This window comes from Oryctolagus cuniculus, chromosome 8 (genome assembly GCF_051225735.1).
Source record: "Oryctolagus cuniculus isolate XC-2025 breed Fujian yellow rabbit chromosome 8, ASM5122573v1, whole genome shotgun sequence".
Lineage (NCBI taxonomy): Eukaryota > Metazoa > Chordata > Mammalia > Lagomorpha > Leporidae > Oryctolagus > Oryctolagus cuniculus.
In genome coordinates, this window is record NC_142874.1 from 109436411 (window position 1) to 109455926 (window position 19516).

General features: G+C 45.8%; 1 protein-coding gene across 18 annotated transcripts in view; it reads right to left on the bottom strand.

The window, feature by feature from the left end:
* Positions 1–19516, bottom strand: part of WDFY3 (WD repeat and FYVE domain containing 3) — a 307477-nt gene that overhangs the window by 8235 nt on the left and 279726 nt on the right. For all 18 annotated transcript variants that reach the window (XM_070047898.2, XM_089303127.1, XM_017347436.4 and 15 more), the window contains 9 exons: positions 19231–19443; positions 15321–15468; positions 14152–14306; positions 13083–13241; positions 9725–9904; positions 4892–5074; positions 3645–3741; positions 1189–1512; positions 77–188 (listed from right to left, as the gene is read on the bottom strand). In XM_070047898.2, the coding sequence (XP_069903999.1) occupies positions 77–188; positions 1189–1512; positions 3645–3741; positions 4892–5074; positions 9725–9904; positions 13083–13241; positions 14152–14306; positions 15321–15468; positions 19231–19443 (1571 nt within the window). The remainder of the gene's footprint in view (positions 1–76; positions 189–1188; positions 1513–3644; positions 3742–4891; positions 5075–9724; positions 9905–13082; positions 13242–14151; positions 14307–15320; positions 15469–19230; positions 19444–19516) is intronic.

Below are 19516 nucleotides of genomic sequence, written 5' to 3' on the forward strand. Positions count from 1 at the left end.
GGCTGCAGGTTGGGGGAGGGACAGCTAAGCAAACAAAAAAAAGGGGAAGAGTTGCTGGACAAAGCCTGACACTTACTTGGAGACACCCAACGCAGTGACCTCAGCTGGATGTGCATTGTCCTTTCGATCAAACGCCGTGTGCATTGTCAACTTGCTCCTAAAGACCAGCTGCCGCTCCCAGCGGTACCCTGGGGTGTAGAAGTGGAGGACATACAATACTACACTGAGTGAACCAGTTTTGGGTAGATGTACCCTATGACTATGACCTTAAAATCTGGTGTACCCCAACATAGAATAATTACAGCAGCCTCTCTAGTGCTTGGCAGCTGCTACCTCAGATAAAGATAAAGCAAGATAGCTCAACAATCGTTGGCTAGGTCAGAGAAATGTCTCATTATATAAGACAAGCCCAGGAGAAGGGGGAGGGCTGGCCTTATGGCACAGCAGGTAAAGCTGCCACCTGCAATGCTGACATCCCATATGGATGCCAGTTTTAGTCCTGAGTCCGGGCTGCTCGCCTTCCACTCCAGCTCCCTGGAAATGAGCCTAGGAAAGCAGCAGAAGATGGCTCAAGTCACTTGGCCTCTGCCACTCTCATCAGAGACCTATATGAAGTTCCTGGCTCCTGGCTTCAGCCTGGCCTAGCCCTGGCTGTTTGTGGCCATTTGGAGAGTGAACCAGCAGGTGGAAGATCTCTCCTTTTCTCTCCTTTTCTCTCTCTCTGTAACTATGCCTTTCAAATAAAGAATAAATCTTAAAAAAAAAAAAAGAGAGAGAAGGAGGATCTTAAATGTGAGAAGGTGTATGTAATTTCTCCCAATGCAGCCTCGACTCTCTATCATAGGCCAAGTTTCCAGCTAATGTAGTTTTACTTATTTATTTGGAATTAACAACATGCCTATTTTTAAAGGCTTTCATGATTTCACTATTTGTGAATGAATACAATTTTTGGTTTGAGGTGTTTTTCTTTAAAAAATGCCCAGCATATTGCAAACATCACTGTAGGACAGAATTGCTAGGTTCAGGTTATACAAGAAGACACATTAAGAGGCCTTCCTCCATGGGCAGCCTAGGTCACAGCACACATCAGGGATGGGGCCCAGAGAGAGCTAGACACACCCCAGCCTCTACCCTCCAACCCTCACACTGCTCCAAGTAGCAAGAAACAGATACCAGACTTTAAGTTACCAGGTTTCAATCTGCTGTAATTCCGTGCTTCGATGGGGTTGGGGTGGGGGTGGTTCAGGGGACCCTGCAGCGGGCCTCTGGTCTGACCCTCTGAATAATTGACGAATATGAAGCCATCCTTCTCATCAAGGCTGAGCTGGTCGGACCAGCGGCGGGAATCATCAGAGCCGCTGTCCGTGCACCAGGTAGCTGTGGCTCGGCAGGAGGCTGCCCTCGGCCTGTGGCTGGTGCTGCTGGGCTGGCTGGGAGTGTCTTTAGGATCCTGGCTGCTGCTCTGCTCGTCTGCTTCCGAATCACTGCTGTCCTCGTCTTGGGCTTCCTGCCCTGGGTAAAGCATTGCGAGGATTAGAAATGCAGACACAGCACAGACCAAACTTTGTTCATCCCACTGGGATTTACTCTCCCTACCAGTTGTAAGATATAACATACAGGACATTTTAAGCTAAGTATAACAGACAAGGCAGAAAACTGCCAGGATTTTTGGCTAGACAACAGATATTAATTAAGATATGGGGCAGAATCTCTGAAAGAGTTAACAGAATGCATCCTTAGCTTGGTACCAGTCTTTCACAGTCTGGCCAAAACCTGCCCCTACCACCATTCAGCCAGACATGCCACTCAAGACCCGACACACGGCTCTGCTCCTCCTCACAGCGAGTTCTGCACGTGCCCTCTGCCCCACCCATCTTTCCAGTTGTCGCCATTCCAATACCACCTGTTGTTCAAGGCACAGCTTTAATACTTCCTTCTCTAAAACCTCACCCAATTCCTTCCCTGAAAGTGTTCCTGCCCTCCGTGGGACTCCTCTGACCGTTCTGTGCCTCTCCTGTATTGTGAATCTCTCACCTGTAACCACTGCTTCTGTGAATTCTTTCTATAAGACATTAGAAAGAAGTGTGAGAGCAAGGGCCCCGCATGGTGACTCGCACAGAGCAGTCACTATGTAAACGACTACAAAGATGAGTGAAGTATTCATGAAAGCTCTCATTTAGGATTTTTGTTTTCATTCCTCTTCCTGTTGTTTTTTGCATTTCTTCCCATCAAATCCCTGCTCTCCTGCAATAGAGTCTACTGGAGGGAAAAATGCATGAATAATAAGTATATCTAATTGGGAAAAGGAGGGAAAGCAATAGCAAGTGCGCAGGCACCAGCCTACTATACACACACATTAAAAAGCTAGGCAAGCACTGTTGCTACTTATTAGGAGACTGGTGGACCCTCTTGAATAGTTTTCACTCTTAGGCCTGACGATTGTGAGCTCTAAGGTCCTCACACCAGCAGCCCTGGAAATGGCCTTGATTTTCAGCAACCTTCTAGCTTGTCATCTTTTCCTTCCTCCCACACAAGTGCCCACAAGCCCCACCACCTCTGCACTGTCCAGAGTCAATCCTTCCTCGTGGGAATTCGAGCCTTTTTCCATCTCACTTATTCATCTCATATTCCACTGGTAATCATTTAAAAGCTTTGTTAAAGGAAGGGAAAGTAACCCACTTGTACCTGGTCCTCTAACCCAACGTCTCCAAACGCCTGGATGACCTTTTTGATAGGGCTGCAATTGCTAATGTAGAAATTTACATGGATTAGCATCTTAGAAGCATGAATATGACATGTTCCTGGGATCTTTTCTATTTTCTGGTTATGGAAAGTAAAGGCTACTTTTAGCTTATGGACAGAAAAGATTTGCGTCCTTTTGATAATAAGCTTTTTCCCTGAGTAACTCCCTCACATTGTGAAGGGCTCACTGAATTCTCAGTGTGCCAAAGTGAGTCACCATGAAACAATGTGAAGGCCAAGCTTAAAACCTTGGTTTTCTCCGGGAAGCCCTGTGCACCAACAGCTCTGCATTGGGCGCCAGCATCTGGGGAGCTTAGCTGCGCCCGGCGGATCTCGCCTTGGTTTTACGGCGTTGTTTCCAATGACTTGATTCAGACCACCTACCTCTGCTTCTCACTGGGAAAGTTTAAAGTGCTTCATTCAGATATCAGAGTAGGGGGCTTCAGTAGGCTTCAGGTCCAGTGAACACCTTACTGAGCAGGCCCTGGGTGGGGACCATGACAGGGGCTCTGTGAAGAGTGTACAAACACTGTGCTGGCCAGGGAGTGGGCAGAACAGGCGTGGACTGCCTTGTGGAGCTGCTGGACTTCTCTAGCACCATGTCCCCTGGATCTGCTTTTCGGTGTCGTAGAACTGTGGTGCAAGCCTTTGGCAAGTTTGCTGTATCTGGGATGGGATGCAGATGTCCACCAGGGGTCACTACCACACGGGGTGCTGTCCAGTGACCTGGAGAAACCCTGTGCACGTGCCCACAGGATGACATGCAGACAGTGATCACGCTTCCGCAAGTCACACCCACTGCAGCCTCTTGTTCCTCTTTGGTACAAGTTTATCCACACTCCCCATTTAAAAATAAAGCACCATGGACATGACTGGGTAATTTATTCACAGGCAGGAAATACCTATTTGTGCTTCTGGACAGTCTTCCTGCATTTCTAGGACTTCCACAGGCTCAGGAGCAGGAGTTTCTGGGACTTGCAAAAATTCCATTCTCCAGAACTACATTTACAAAAGCATGAAAACAAGAACCAGTTAGGAAATAGATTAAGGAAACAATTTCATGTTCCTGGAGGAAGCTGAGCTCTCCGGTGGAAAAGACACTTTGATTTCTGTTGCTGTACACAGCCAGGTTTCCCAGTTATCTTGACAGAAGGGAAAAGGATCATGGTCAAGGGAAGCTTAAAACATGGTTCGACTAAGCAAACATCTGCTTCTTACAAAAATCACTCAGAGCCTTGGCTAGCCTGATGCATGCCGTGGGCCTCAAAGAAGGAAGGCGTGTGGCAGGTAGGACTGCGCAATGGCTCTGTTTAGATAGGAGCTTTGGATTAGGCTTCACACACTCATGAAACCCCGTCTCGAGACGGCAGGCTCGGGGGCATGCGTGTGGGCTGGGATGTGTGTGCATGTGTGTGCAGGAGGCCCAGGGAGTGGTGTGGGAGTGGGCTGACAGCCTCGCTGTCTGTAGCACGTGACTGTGACCAAGAGGTGGTCATCGGCTGCTCTCTGCTTTGACAAAGCAAACAGGCACAAAGAAAAGTCTCGAGAAAGAAAAAGTCAAATATTTGAAGAGACTACAAAAGTAAACACTCTATTGATTCTCTTTTCTGAGGAGGCTCAACACACAGAAAATGAAGGAAAGGTAAATCACAGCTAGGCTTCCAAAGGAATCACCTGGGGTCCTGGCCGGGGCACGGCCCAGGCCTCTGGAAGCATCTTCCGGCTGTGGGACTCTCGTAGGGAAGAGACTGTCCCGGCATACTGTCTCTCCCCAGAAGTCATCTGACAGCCTGAAACCCTAGTACTTGTGCAGTGCACACTTTAGCAAGCCCAGTGTAACATGGGAGTCCCATGTTACGTGACCTTCCTTGTATCAGTCAAGCTGTCAACTGGTCTGGACTGACAGATCTACTTAGCAGGAAGGAGAGGCCAAGTCACTGGCAGTCCCCCTGTCAGATAACACAGGGGCCAAGGCTGTGCGAATCAGGGCAAGAGTCTGCTAGACATTACTGCAGCTGCAGACCGTGCCACACGTTGCAGCTAAATGGGGGCCGTAAAAACTCTAGAAAGTCCTTCCCTGAGCTCACTTGCACGGACAGTGCCCCCCACTGCGTGGCCGGTCGCTGTGCCGTTCCCTGAGCTCACTTACCCGAACCACCCCATCGGAGTGGCCTGTCACTATGACGTTCTGGGTGTCCCACTCATTCATCTCCGACACGCAGCAGCACACAATCTGCTGGCTCCTCCCTGTGAAGGTGTTCACGCTCACGATGGGGTTCCCGTTAATGCTCCACACGTGGATGTAGGTGCCAGCGCAGGACACGATGTCCCCCTGAAAGGAAAGGAAAGCTTCATTCTCCTTGTTCTTTCGAATTACGTTCTGATTTCAGAAGCCAACTGAATCCCTGGCCTGGCTCTCAGAAAGCCTTCCAGACCTCACAAGAGTGGCTGAGCAACTCCTGAGGCAGCCTGGAATTCGATGCTTGATGATTAAAAAAACAGATCCCTTGAAAGGAGGCTTCTTTAAGGCTTTCAAAGTTGAGTGGATGCCGTGACAGAGGGAGTCACAAGGGGGCCTAAGTGGGGTCACGCCCCGGCATGCTGCTGAGCAAGCTCTCTGCAGTGGGAGGGGCAGGCGAACTGCTCCTCTCACCCCCCCTGCACTTTCCCTCTCCATGTTGGGGCACGGATCCACCTCCACTCACTTTCACACAATGAGTCCAACCGTGCAAACCACAGAGTGGAAGACAGATTCTTCAGTCCAGCTATGGTTTTCAGTCTCTTCAACAAACTCAAAGGTGAAGTTTTTCTAACACTTGTAGTATCCTCTTTTAAAAACCAGTATTCACAAGAAAGGTGAGGAAAAAGAAAAGAGAGGAAAAAGTAAACTGGCACAAGGATCACTTTTTTGGCAAACTTTTTAAAAAAGATTTAAATATTTATTTCAAAGGGAGAGAGAGAGAGAGGAGAGAGGAGAGAGGAGAGAACAGAGAGAGAGAGAGAGAGAAATTTTCCTTCTATAGATTCACTCCCCAAATGGCTGCAATGGCCAAGGCTGGGCTGGGGGAGCTTGGAGCCAGAAACTATATCCTGGTCCCACATTGGGTGCAGGGGCCCAAGCACTTGGACCATCATCTGCTGCTTTCCCAGGTGCATTAGCAGAGAGCTGGATCAGAAGTGGAACATCTGGGACTCAAATCAGCACCAAATCCTAAGGCTCCTTGAGCTCATGTTTTCATAGGTTCTGAAGATAGAAAAGAAAAAAGTTTTTTCTCAAATTCTACGGGCTGGGCTTCACTTGAATCTGGTGGGAACACAGCCTACCCTGTGTCTGACACCATGATCGATACTTTATTAGACATCCCACTTCACCCTTACAGCAACCTGGTGAGGCTGGACACCACGAACCCTGCTTTTCAGAGGATGAAAGCAGGGTAGAAAAAACTCAAGGAACTTGCTAATCCAGAATCACGATGTTAAGCCAGCTCTCTGTAGCCCCAACGCTTATACACCATGCTAAGCTTCCTCTGTCATCCCTGAGATAACCTGAATGTCACAATGCTGGGTTCCAGCTTAGAAGAGACTGATGTTCAGCACAGTCCCAGGACACCTGAGATGCTACAGGGACTTGTCAACAGCAGAGGGTGAGCCAGAAGCTTAAAGCAGCACCACTGTCAGAGAGAAGGTAAAAGGGAGGCAGGGCTGAATGATAAGAACGACGGGGTAGGGGGGCACTGCTAGTGCCAAGCTCACTACTGTTCCTAACACCCCCACTCCCCACCCCTGCTCTTCCACTGAATGACAAGAACCCTATCGAAACCTAATCATAAATAATGCTTTGCAAAGCACTGCTGTGTAAGCCTCTGCGTAGTCACACAGCCAAGTTCTGACCACAAATGTCAGTAGCTGAGTTTCAATTGATGGCTGCAGTCTTGGGCAAGGGACAGGCAGCCCCTAAGTTCGGCACCAGGTGTGACTTTCTTCCCACAACACCAGGGCCCCTCTCTCTGTGCCCTGGAATGGACCCTGTGGTTGCTAGGGTTGAGCCCCAAGAAGGATTAAAGAACAGCTACAGGGTGGCATTGGCTCAAAATGTAAACTAAAGCAAGGCAGACTTGAGGTTCGTTAGAGAAACGTATCAGAAATGAACATTTTTTCATAAGTTTTTAGGAAAGTACAAAAGCATTTTTTATAAATTTTTTTCCTTTAGTACCTGCAGCAACTACTGCAATCCAGTGGCTGTATACTTGTTTTAGTAACAATTGACTACAAATAAAATCCTTAGTATTTAAGTCATGAAAAGACCCAAACAGAGTTCTTGACTTGGCAACAGTGCAGGACCACCATGGTTCTGGGGCACTGACATTTTCGTAAAGCTCTTTAGGTAGAAACATGTGCAAGACTGACCCAAACTGCTGTTGTGAAAACAACCTAAGGCTTCCAAATAACACCAAGAAACAGGTTTGACTCCTGCAGCCCTACAGGTCCCCAACTCGTTCCCAACTCTTGGTTCTCCTGATATTATCAATGACAGACCAAGTGCTGCTCACTAGAACAGAATTAATTTCTTTGTCCCTTTTCTTTGAATGACTTAGTACCTTCTGGTAGGAATAACACACAGAGCATCCTTCAGAAGGAAGGCTGTCTGTGTGGGTGATGATATGAGTGTCACGGATGGGACTACTGTGTATCATGAAGGGTGGCCTTGGGGCACAGGCATGGGTAAGATGAGAAGGGGGCTATAGGAAAGAAAGAGGTAAGGTTGGGGGTAAGTTCCCGTTCATTTCCAAAACTGATGTGTATACACGGACATCATCAACACATGGATGTGTGTCATCTGCACACGTCCCTCAGACATGGGGCTTCAGTCTTTGGAAACCTATCCCTAAGCTTCTCTGCTTTCCAAACCATACTAGCCATAAACTTCCCTTTTGTTCACTGCAGGTGGCTTAGTCTGAATAGGGTGCTCCCAGGAGCCGTTTTTTAAAAAGATTTTATTTTATTTATTTTAAAAGTAGAATGCTAGATTTCAGGCATGGAAAGCCAAGACACTCCGGCAAAAAAAAAAAAAAACAAAAAAAAAAAAAAAAAACAACAAAACCTAAATGAGGGGTCTCTGTGAGTGAGATCCCAGTGGAAAGAACAGGTCTTCAAAGAAGGAGGTACCTTTCTCTGAAGGGAGGAGAGAACCTCCACTTTGACTATGACCTTGTCTAAACAAGATAAGAGTCGGAGAACTCAAAAGGCTTCCATAGCCTTGGAAACTCATGACTGGAGCATAGGGAGATTGCTGATGCCATAAACAGGAGTGTCAATTTGTAAAGTCAACAACAGGAGTCACTGTGCACTTACTCCTCATGTAGGATCTCTGTCCTTAATGTGCTGTACATTGAGATTTGATGCTATAATGAGTACTCAAATAGTATATTTCACTTTGTGTTTCTATGGGGGTGCAAACTGTTGAAATCTTTACTTAATGTATACTAAACTGAACTTCTGTAAAAAAAAAAAAAAAGAAAAAAGAAAAAGAAAAGAAATTATCAATTCCCAACTTGACTCTCACTGGGATTAAACATGACAATAGGTCTGATCTGATTTCATCATCATTTTAAAAAAATCATCTATTATTTTTCACTTTATGTTTCTGTGTGGGAGCAAACTGTTGAAATCTTTACTTAATGTATGCTAAACTGATCTTCTGTATATAAAGAGAATCGAAAATGAATCTTGATGTGAATGGAAGGGGAGAGGGAGTGGGAAAGGGGAGGGTTGTGGGTGGGAGGGACGTAATGGGGGGGAAGCCATTGTAATCCATAAGCCGTACTTTGGAAATTTATATTCATTAAATAAAAGTTAAAAAAAAAAGTAGAATGCTAGAGAGACAGACAGAAAAAGAGAGAGAATCTGCTGGTTTATTCTCTAGATGGCTGCAACTGCTGGGGCTGGGCCAGGCTGATGCCAGCAGCCAGGAACTCCATTTGGGCCTCTCACTTGGGTGGCAGGGACCTAAGTACTTGGGCCATCTTCTGTGGCTTTCCCAGGCCATTACAAGGAAGCTGGATTGGAAGCAGAGTAACCAGGACTTGAATTGGCACTCTAAATGGGAAGGCAGTGGCTTAACATGCTGTACCACAATGCTCGCTCTCTAAAAATCTACTTTAGGGGCTGGTGCTATGGCACAGCAGGTTAAAGCCCTGGCCAGCATCCCATATGGGTGCCAGTTCTAGTCCTGGCTGCTCCTCTTCTGATCTAGCTCTCTGCTATGTCCTGGGAAAGCAGCAGAAGATAGCCCGAGTCCTTGGGCCCCTGCACCCACGTGGGAAACTTGGAAGAAGCTCCTGGCTTCAGATCGGCACAGCTCTGGCTGTTGCGGCCACCTGGGGAGTGAACCAGTGGATGGAAGACCTCTCTCTCTGTCTCTACCTCTTCCTGTAACTCTGTTTTTCAAATAAATAAATAATTCTTAGATAATTTAAGAAATCTATTTTATTATGACTCATTTTATTTATCTGTATATAAAACACTTATTTTCAAGAAGACATATAGCTTTGACAACTTTGGGTTTGTGTTTTGAAGATAGATCTCTATATATTCATTTTTTCTTGTTATTCTTTTCACTTTATAATAATAAATAATTTGAAAATACTTCATTAAAAATTTCAACATGATTTTAACATTCTGAACAAATCCTACAGATTCCTTTTTTTAAGCAAAAGCATATTCTAGAATGTTTTATTTTGACCCAATCTTGCTCTCTTTTAAGTATGTGGCAGTGAACCTATTTTAAGGCAAATATGTTCTCTGTATTATAAACTGTAACCTTTCTTTGCTTTTCAAATGACACATGAATCAAGAAAAAGGTAGTGACTTTTATATAATGAGTGCCTATCAACTTTTGGAAACATAGGTTCATTTTCTTATTTAGTTTGGTCAGAATCATTTGTTTTCTTGAGTATAACCCAGTGGTCAACATCCTACTTACTGTTAACTCATTGATACAAAGCGCTGAAACCGGAGCTCGATGGCCTCGGAGCTGGGTTAGAAACGACAGCTTGTTCAAATCCCAAATGATACAGGTTCGGTCCCGGGACCCGCTCACGATTATGTGATAGGCTAAGGATGCCGTGGCGCAGGTCACAGTGTCAGTGTGACCAAGGAGAGCCTGCAGGTGAGAACAGAAAAAAATCAGGCAGATGGCATGGACAAGGTTTCGTGAGTGACTCCACAAGCTCATGGACAGAGGAGGCAATGCCAGGGAGTGGGTGCCTTGAGCAGCTGGGCCGGGGAAGCCTAGACGGCAGACCTGTCTCCCATGACCACCCGCCCTGCCTCTTCCCGTGGGGGTGGAGCCAAGGCTGCAGTTCTGGAAGGAAGGAGGAGCACCTGCAAGTTATCTTGGGTTTCTTTACACCATTTCTGTGTGGGGAGGTATTGAGTATGCACCCCCCAAAATACAGCTTAAACTCTGCAACTATCTTTTATGCCACATACGCTTGTTCAGTCAATTCTAAGGGATTATAGTTGGACGAATTTTTTTTTTAAATACATGAACTTTGAGAGTGAATGGTTGCAGGGCATGGCCCCAGACAGATCAAGGGAGAACATGGTCCCAATCTGTCAACATACACGTCTGACCATCTCTGCCCGGGAGGGACTTCTTCCGACTGGAGTGAGAGCTAAGGTCTTCTGCCAGAATGTGAAGAGAAACAGGACCCAGGGACATGGCAACGTGTAAAAATACGCATTCTGAAGGAAAGGATTCCCATTACCGTCGGGAGTCTCTGCCATCTCTGCTGGCAGGAGAACACGGCTGCTTGAATAATGAGTTGGCTTGAAATTCAGGTCAGACAGACACCCTTATTGTGTGCTTAGCAAACTCCCAAAGCTATTCTAAAGTGAAAAGTCCATTTGACTGGCACATCAGTTTCGAAGTCCGATTTCCAAATGGAAAGTATTTTAGGCATCAGCAAAAGGTGCCGTCAGCCTCGCAGCTGTTCCTGTGTACTCTACTTTTCTCCAAGCCTTGCTGCAGGGCCTGGCAACTCCAGGACGGTTCTGGCCTAACCAGAAGCTTGCTGGTGTAGTGCGGGGGGGGGGGGGGGGGGTGGTCAACTCTTCCCACACACATCTAAGACGCCACCATGTGGTTAAGCTTGGCTTTAAAACGGCTTTGGCATCTGAAGGAACTGAACTGAAATACCAGCTCTACCCCCGCAGTGCCTTTGGATGCGTCTTGACCTCTCTGCGGTATCCAGTGGAGGTAAAAACCTACCTTGTAGGATTGTGAGGACTGCAGTTTTATTTTTTTTAAGTAAGTAATTAATTAACTTGAAAGGCAGAGAGACAAAGAGAGGTTCCTATTGCTGGTTCACCCTCCAAATGCCTACAATGGCCAGAGCTGGGCTGGTTGGTGCTGGGAGCCAAGAACTCAATCCAGGTCTCCCACCTGGGTGGCAGGAACTCAACCATTTGAGTCACCGCCACTGCCTCCCAGGGTCTGCATTGGCAGGAAGCTGGACCCAGGCACCAGAGCTGGAACACAATCCCAGGTACTGTGACAGAGGACCCAGGCCTCTTCATCACTACGCTCTATGCCGCCTCATGGAGATTCCTGCTTTTAAAACACCAGCACAGAGCTCTGAACACAACAGGTGTTCAATACATTTTAGTCAGTATTCTTAAATATATTTTCAAATTCGTATCACAAAAAATGCTTAAATACATGTTCCTTATTTTAAAAAAAACTGCATGGTATATTTGGTCACAAATTAAAATGTTAAAAGATGGCTTAATCATAAAAGGATTCTTTAAAAATTGACAGTAGAATCAGGTACATAACAGGTGATCTAAAATACTTGCTAATTAAATCTCAAAGGTTCTATTTTAATCTATTTTCGTGTTTGGCACATCCTTAAGGATATGACATATTAGGAAAAAAGAAAAGCAGAAGATTCAAAGACTTAGTGATCCAGCTGAATGGAAGTCTCCCTGGAAGGAAATGAATATAAATGAATACAGGGGCCAGCACTGTGGTGTAGCGGGTAAAGCGACCACCTGCAGTGCCAGCATCCCAGTGCCAGTTTGAGTCCCAGCTATTCTACTTCTGATCCAGCTCCCTGCTAATGTGCCTGGGAAAGGAGTAGAATAAGGCCCAAGTCCTTGGGCCCCTGCACCCACATGGGAGACCTGGAAGAAGCTCCTGGCTCCTGGCTTTGGATCAGTCTTGCTCCGGCCATTGCAGCTACCTAGGGAGTGTACCAGTGATGGAAGACCTCTCTCTCTCTGCCTCTGCTTCTCTGCAGCTCTGCCTTTCAAATAAATAAAAAAGTAAAAATAAATGAATAATAAATATCATTTTGAAAAGCTCAATTTACATATGAGTAAACATTTACTGAAAAGCATTTATAATACTTAAATATAGTAAAATATTATCTAAAAAATTTGCTTCAAATTTTTTACAAAAGTACTAGTTAAGTTCTTTTATTTATTTATTATTTTGACAGGCAGAGTTAGTGAAAGAGAGAGACAGAGAGAAAGGTCTTCCTTCCGTTGGTTCACCCCCCAAATGACCACTACAGCCAGCATGCTATGCTGATCTGAAGCCAGGAGCCAGGTGCTTCCTCCTGGTCTCCCATGCGGTTGCAGGGCCCAAGCACTTGGGCCATCCTCCACTGCACTCCCTGGCCACAGCAGAGAGCTGGCCTGGAAGAGGAGCAACCGGGACAGAATCCGGTGCCCCAACCAGGACTAGAATCTGGAGTGCCAGTGCCGCAGGCGGAGGATTAGCCAAGTGAGCCGTGGCGCAGGCCCTAGTTGAGTTCTTAAGAGCAACAATATATTCTGATTTCCATTTTAAAAAAATTTCTAGCTAAAGAACATTTGTTGGGGGACAGGTGTTTGGCTCAGTGGTTAAGATGCTAAAACACCTGCAGCCCCTATCAGATTCCCAGGTTTGAGCCCCAGCTCAATTCCAGATTCATCTAATGTGCACCCTGTGAGGCAGCAGGTGATGGCTCAGGTACCTGGGTCCTGCCTACCCATGTGGGAGACTTCAACTGAGTTCCAGGCTCCTGACTTTGCTCTGGCCTACTCTTGATCATTGAAAGTACTGGGAATGCGAACCAGTGGATGAAAGATCACTGTCTGTCTTTAACAACAAAAACTGTTAACAAATAAAATTTAAAAACTCCATGAAATTCTTAATTAAAAAAAGAGCATTTTTTGGTTTGGTCCTTCATGTCTGCAGTACCTCAGAACTAAGGGAGCTTTCTGGTTTCTCTCGAGGGTGGGTGGTTAAGATGGAGTACGTCCACCTTCTCATTTTCTGCAGATGCTGTTACCTGCTTGAGCGTGAGGGTCTTGGCCTTTTCCTTGGAGGTGCCCATCTCCCACACGCACACGACGGTGCTCGTGCCGCCTGTGATGGCCAGCTTGGGGTTGGGGCAGATGGCACAGAGAATCTGGCCCCACTCAGACAAACACTCATACACAGTCACTGCCTGTAAAATACAGTGGGTGTGAGATACACATGTCATCCAGGGCTGCAAACTCTGAAAATCCAGGAGCGGCGCCGGGGGAAGGGGAAGCATGCTCACTGGCTCACATTTTGGGCTGGTTTTAGTTTAGCCACATTTCCACGGAAGCTCCACCCTAAACCACCTTGCAGCTTCCTAATTATAGCTGCTGTTAAAAAATATAATTAAGAAGGGTTTTGGTTTTAACGGGAGTCTCCGCTTTGTCCATTTTGGGAAAATGGTGTTCACGCTGTGTGAGGCCACATTAGACACAGAGGAAAACCTGGTGGAAGGAAGTGTTTGCTGTACTGATTAAAACAGACCAAGAAAACCTGAGTGCGGCTGTTTAAGGAGGACGCTGATGAAACAGAACCAGGTTAAGTGCAACGTCGCAGACTGCGTGGGTTCTATTCAACTCACAGTTGGGAGGGGACTGACAAACCCGCAGGACACTGAAGGATCCACTGCCTCTCCAGTGACACTGATGCTCTCAAAACAGCCGCTGCTGCTTTTTGTGAGATTGACTAACAGGTTTTCTGTCTGCTTCATTAGGGTACTGAAAGGGGTTAACAGGCCAGGTCCTGACTGTTAAAAGGAGGCTGCCCTGGTTGGCATGGAGGTGGCGCACCTTGCTGGCTAGGATTTCTTGGAGGAGTTCTTCGGAGTGGGAGGGAAACTGCTGTCCTCTCTTATACACCTTTCCAGAAGAGGTTTGCCCTGCAGGAAACATGACTGCTCCACGAGCTCCCTTACTTTACTTTGATGCGGGAGGCTCTCCTTTCCTTTGGGCTTTGGGGGAAGAGCTGACAAGCCCTCAGACAGTGTTCCGCCCACCCCCACTAACTAGGATTTCCAGACCAGACTGGGGCAAGATTTGCAGGGAACAATGACAAACCTTGTCTGACTCATAGGTCCCCAGTCTGCAGCTGAGGTCTGCGTAGCCCCAAGCGAAACTTTTGTTCCATGTAGGTGGGATGAGAACTTTATTCTGTTCTACTGCAAGAATACCTTTATCTGTGCATACTATTTGTCCCACAGGTTCTTTGAGTTCTACAAAGAAATAAATAAGTAGGTTAGGATAAGACATTGTCCCACAGGCAACAGTAAAGTAACCTAAAATATTCATAACAAACCAAGCATTCTGGCACCTATGTTGAGACAAAATGACCCTAAGGTAGAGTTTGGATCTTGACTCTCCTGCTAGAGCTGCATGGTGGGCTGTCAACCCTGCCAGGTGTCGTTCAGAGTTTTCCTGAACCCTTTCATGTCTTGGGTTTGGCTCCTAACAATCAGGCCTGACTTGATCCTTGTGGCTGCACAGAGCAACCTGGGATGCTCCCCTGAACGCTATAGGGCCATGGACCACCAACTCATCTGTCTTCAGCACCTCCCGAGTTATGCCAGCTCCTAGACTTCCACAAGAGGCAAGGACTCTTTGCTATGCATGAGAACTTGCAGAGCCTACCAGTCCACCAGAGCAGTCACCAGGCAGTGACTGGAGCTGGCACAGAGCACAGTCTATATAGCAAGGCAAAACGGCACAGAGTGGAAGCCAAGTTAACAAGACTTTTATGCTCCAAGTCTTAAATTTTTAAAAAGTGACAGTTTTAAAACTTTGCAAAAATATTTGCTCATTCTAAGAGAAAAAAAATCTTCTAAAACCTCTTTGAGAGATTTCATGCCATTAGATAGAAGATGTCTCTTGTCTGGCATATTAAAAGCACAGTCCTGTTACTGCTAGTTATGCTAGGCAGAATGCAGATAAATGAAAAGGAAAAGTGAAGATGGAATTTTTTTCCTACGTATAAAGTTGAAGTTAGAAGAGTGTAGAGTTTGGACTATCTTAACAGGAGGGAGAAGCCTGTGTAGTTCTTTTTGATGCAAAATCCAACAGGCCACCAAAAAAACCATAAAAACTAGTGAATCTTTAGTGATTTAACAAAAGCTACATGGCATTTATTACATATTATACTACTGCTGAAAAGAAAATTTATAATTGCTAACCTAGGATAATTAAATAATCCCATAATTTCATGAACCCAAGTTAATTTCCCATCACCTTACCTTTCACGGGTGTCAGAGAAGGCCTTAAGTTGTCTAGATGATGGAAAAAGATCTTGTCACTTGTAGAGCCTGGTGGGACGGACATTCCTGCATTGTCACCGTTGAGGCGACTCCTCACTCGCTTTGGTGGATGAGGTTTTTTAAACAACTGGTATGAAAACAGATGACATATTGTATCATGAAAGATAATACTTACTAAGACTCCTTTTATAACAGTCATTAAGTACTGATTTCACATAGGCTTCACAATAATCATTAGGCACTGAATTATCTTTATTTTAGATTTTAGGAAAGAAATTCAGAGACTAAGAAGGTTGCCAGCCGGCGCCGTGGCTCAATAACCTAATCCTCCGCCTGCAGTGCCGGCACACTGGGATCTAGTCCCGGTTGGGGCGCTGGATTCTGACCCGGTTGCGCCTCTTCCAGGCCAGCTCTCTGCTGTGGCCCAGGAGTGCAGTGGAGGATGGCCCAAGTGCTTGGGCCCTGCACCCCATGGGAGACCAGGAGAAGCACCTGGCTCCTGGCTTCGGATCAATGTGATGCGTCGGCCGTAGTGCGCCGGCCGCAGTGGCCATTGGAGGGTGAACCAACGGCAAAAGGAAGACCTTTCTCCCTCTCTCTCTCTCTCTCTCCCTCTCTGTCCACTCTGCCTGTCAAAAAAAAAAAAAAAAAAAAAAAGAAGAAGAAGAAAAAGAAGAAGGTTGCCAAGAACTCCCACCTTATCAGAAAAGGGAAAGGAATATGATACTAAAGGTTGGGTTGTTAGTTGGACCATCTGGTGCCAAGTAGCAAAGTGATGAGTGGAAAGTTGAGCTAGTACATATGCTACAAATGGAGTAGAGACCAAGAGAGAAAAAAGATAAGGTCCCTACCCTGAAGAGGTACACAGCCCAGCAGGAGGCACAGGCAGGGAAGCAGAGATGCCAGGATACCTGGTGAGTGTGAATGAGGGATAAGCCAGCTCTGGGGAAGACTCCACAAGGGAGGGAGCCAAACGAGGCCTCAGCAAGATAGAGCCGTGGTCAGATCCAGGGAGAGGGAGCCAAGAAGACTCCCTCCAAATGGTGGGATCAGAGTAATGAGACAGGCAGGAGCAGTTAGATCTGGGGGGACTGAGAGCCCTCGGTGCACATTCCGAGGGAGATCTAAGCACAATGAGACTCCGCTGTCTCAGGGAGAAGCCATCTGCATGCTCCTGCCTTGGGCAGACAGTGTAAGGTCTCACAAGTGTCTCCTGGCTACATCCATCGTTTCACAGCATCCTCAGATCACACCCAAAGTGTACCTGAACTTCTTCTCTCCATGTCTCCCACATCTTATTCTCTGCTGGCCTGGAAGCTTATCGAGGGCAGGACCACACCTTTCTTTGACATTTCCCAAGTGCCCAGCGAAGGGGCTGGTGGTGCACAGATAATGCTCATTTTCCCTCATGCACTGAAATTATTGAATAGCAAAGCAACTATGACATTTGACACCTCTCTGCCTCGCAACTTAAACTCTTTTCTTCAGTTTAAATGCCTTCATGCCTGACCTCTCTCAATCTCCATCCAGAGTAAAAAGCTGTATTGGTCAGACATAATCTATCACAACTCACTTTTTCAGTTTCTTTGCTTAGCTATCTCAGAAAACACACACACATACACACACACACACACACACACACCACCACAATGATGGTTAGCCATGGTGGCCTGATTTGTTCTTTTATATAAGCTGTCACTTGATAAACGGAAGTGCCTCAAAGAAAAAACAGATGCCTCTTGCCCACCTGCCTTTTTCTGTCTTTTCCCTTCCCCCCACAGTGTTTGACAGAAATACACAATCAACACTAAAACTTAAAAAAAAAAAAAAAAAAAAAAAAAAAAAACTTGTGTTGTAATCATGTTCAGTGCTAAGGTTAATTCAGTCAACTTCCAAAAGAAAATCTATGTAAACTGTAGCTGACAGATGCTTATTTTTCAGTGATGCTTACGAGTTAACCAATTCCTTTACTGACTCAATCTGAGTCACTGGAGGCAGCTAGACTTTTTCTCCAGTTGGATTATTCCTGGCTTCAGCACGGTCTTTCACTGGGTGACTTAGCAACATCACTTGGTGTCTTTTAGGTGCTACTAATTTGATAAAAGCATCAACATTATTTTTTAACTGTGATATTATAATGGAAAAGAAAATAAAATCTTTGGCATCTTTGCTCAGGGTTAAAACATTAATGGGTAAGATTTTATTTTTCAAATATTACCAGCTCTTCTAAACAGTCATGCAGAAAATCAATATTTGAGGAAAATATCTGAGGAACCTTATATGAAATGAGATTTCAGATAAGTATACCACCATCACACTTTGTGATTTAGACACTATGAACTTCCAGGAGGGAAAAGAGAACACATTTGTGTATTTGTGTCCATTCTAGGCTCCCAGCTCTTCATAGATTTTACTGCTATTTTAGCTGTGTACAAGATCATAGATCAGGGCTCCTTTATCTTCCACAAATGTAAATAATGATGTGACTCCAAATTTCCTCTGGTAGGGGACCAGGTTGCATTGTGAAGGTGTGGTTAAGGGCAGTCTTATTGTTTATCACAGCCTTTCCCACATATGAAGACTTGCCTATGTGCAATGTGTTTCCTTGGAAACCTCCAAGTTGGTTTACATACAAATAAGGACTCAAGGAGAGACGCCTGAATCAGCAACAGAAAATACATAGTCAGGGGCCAGCATTATGGCACAGTTAGTTAAGCTGCCACATGTGATGCTAGCATCCTTCATGGGGACTGGTTTGTTTCCCAGCTGTTCCACTTCTGATCAAGCTTCCTGCTAATGGCTTGGGAAAGCAGTGGAAAATGCCCCCAGTGTTTGGGCCCATGCCACCTACGTGGGAGACCCAGATGAAGCTCCTGGCTCCTGGCTTCACCTGGCCCAATGCTGGCCATTGTAGCCATCTGAGGAGAGAACCAGAAGATGGAAGATCTCCCTCTCTGTGTCTACCCATCTCTCTGTAACTCCATCTTTCAAAATGAATGAATGAATGAAAGAATGAATCTTTAAAATAATACATGCAGTCAGTGCCAAAGTGCAGAGCTAGCAGCACTTGGGTGAAAGTGGATGGTTCGAGCAGCTGGGCAAAGAGGGAGTGTCCAGGCTGTGCTGCAGTTAATTCTCAGGGCATCCTACCCTTCTGCCTTCCCAGAGCCCTGGGGATGAAGTCTCTTAATTAAGGTTTGCTTATCACTGAACATGAGATCAAGACTCTGCAGAAGCTGAGTGCCGAGAGCCTTAGCTCTTGTTCTCCAGGTTGTAGTCCTGCTGACAGCAGCCATCGACAGGTGCTGAGCATGCCTATGGCATGTGCCCTCGCAGCACAGCACTTAACTACACCTATGCTGAGACTCTAACCCAAGCCACCATCAACCATTCCCTGATGCACTATAATAGTTTCCTAATTGGTCCTCTGCCCGTAATTTCACACCTGTAGTCTGTGTGCATGTGTGGGAGGCTGACAGAAAGAGAGGAATTGAGGCCAGAATGAACTTTTAAAGTTTAAATATGACATCATTTCCCTGACTAAAATCAACAATGGCTTCCCACTGACATTAAGGTAGAACCCTTCTCTCTGTGTGCATTTGGGCCAGCAAGGGCCATGCTGTTAGGTTTATACAGGTACAGGGAAACACACCCTGCTCTAATCTGGAAGTGAGAATTCTATTTAGACAACAGAAGTTCTATTTATCTGGACTGCAAAGGTGAAGAGAAAGCAATGGTCTAGGAATCTATTGAAGCTAATGAGTGATATTTATTGTACTTAATTAACTAACTTAGTCTCACTACAAACTATAATATGGTCATCTACCTTTTCAAGAATGTAACAGAATTTACAAAAGAGTATTCTGATGTAAGAAGAGAACATCCATACCTGTTTAGGGATCTGACCAAAGTTATTAATGAAGCCGATGGTGGCTGTCTCCTTTAGTGGGTCATTGATGTTGTAGATATCCACTTGGCCCTCATAAAAAAGATGATGGAAGACATTTACGGCTTCTACTGCAGCAGGCCCTTGCTGTTTATAGCCAAAGATTAAGTCAATCCACTCATGGAGATGGGCACTCACGTAGTCACACTCCAAAGCCTGCAATTCGAAAAAAAGGCTCTGTCGATGTATAATTTGGGACATGCTCAAGCTGACTTGCCCCAAATGGTAG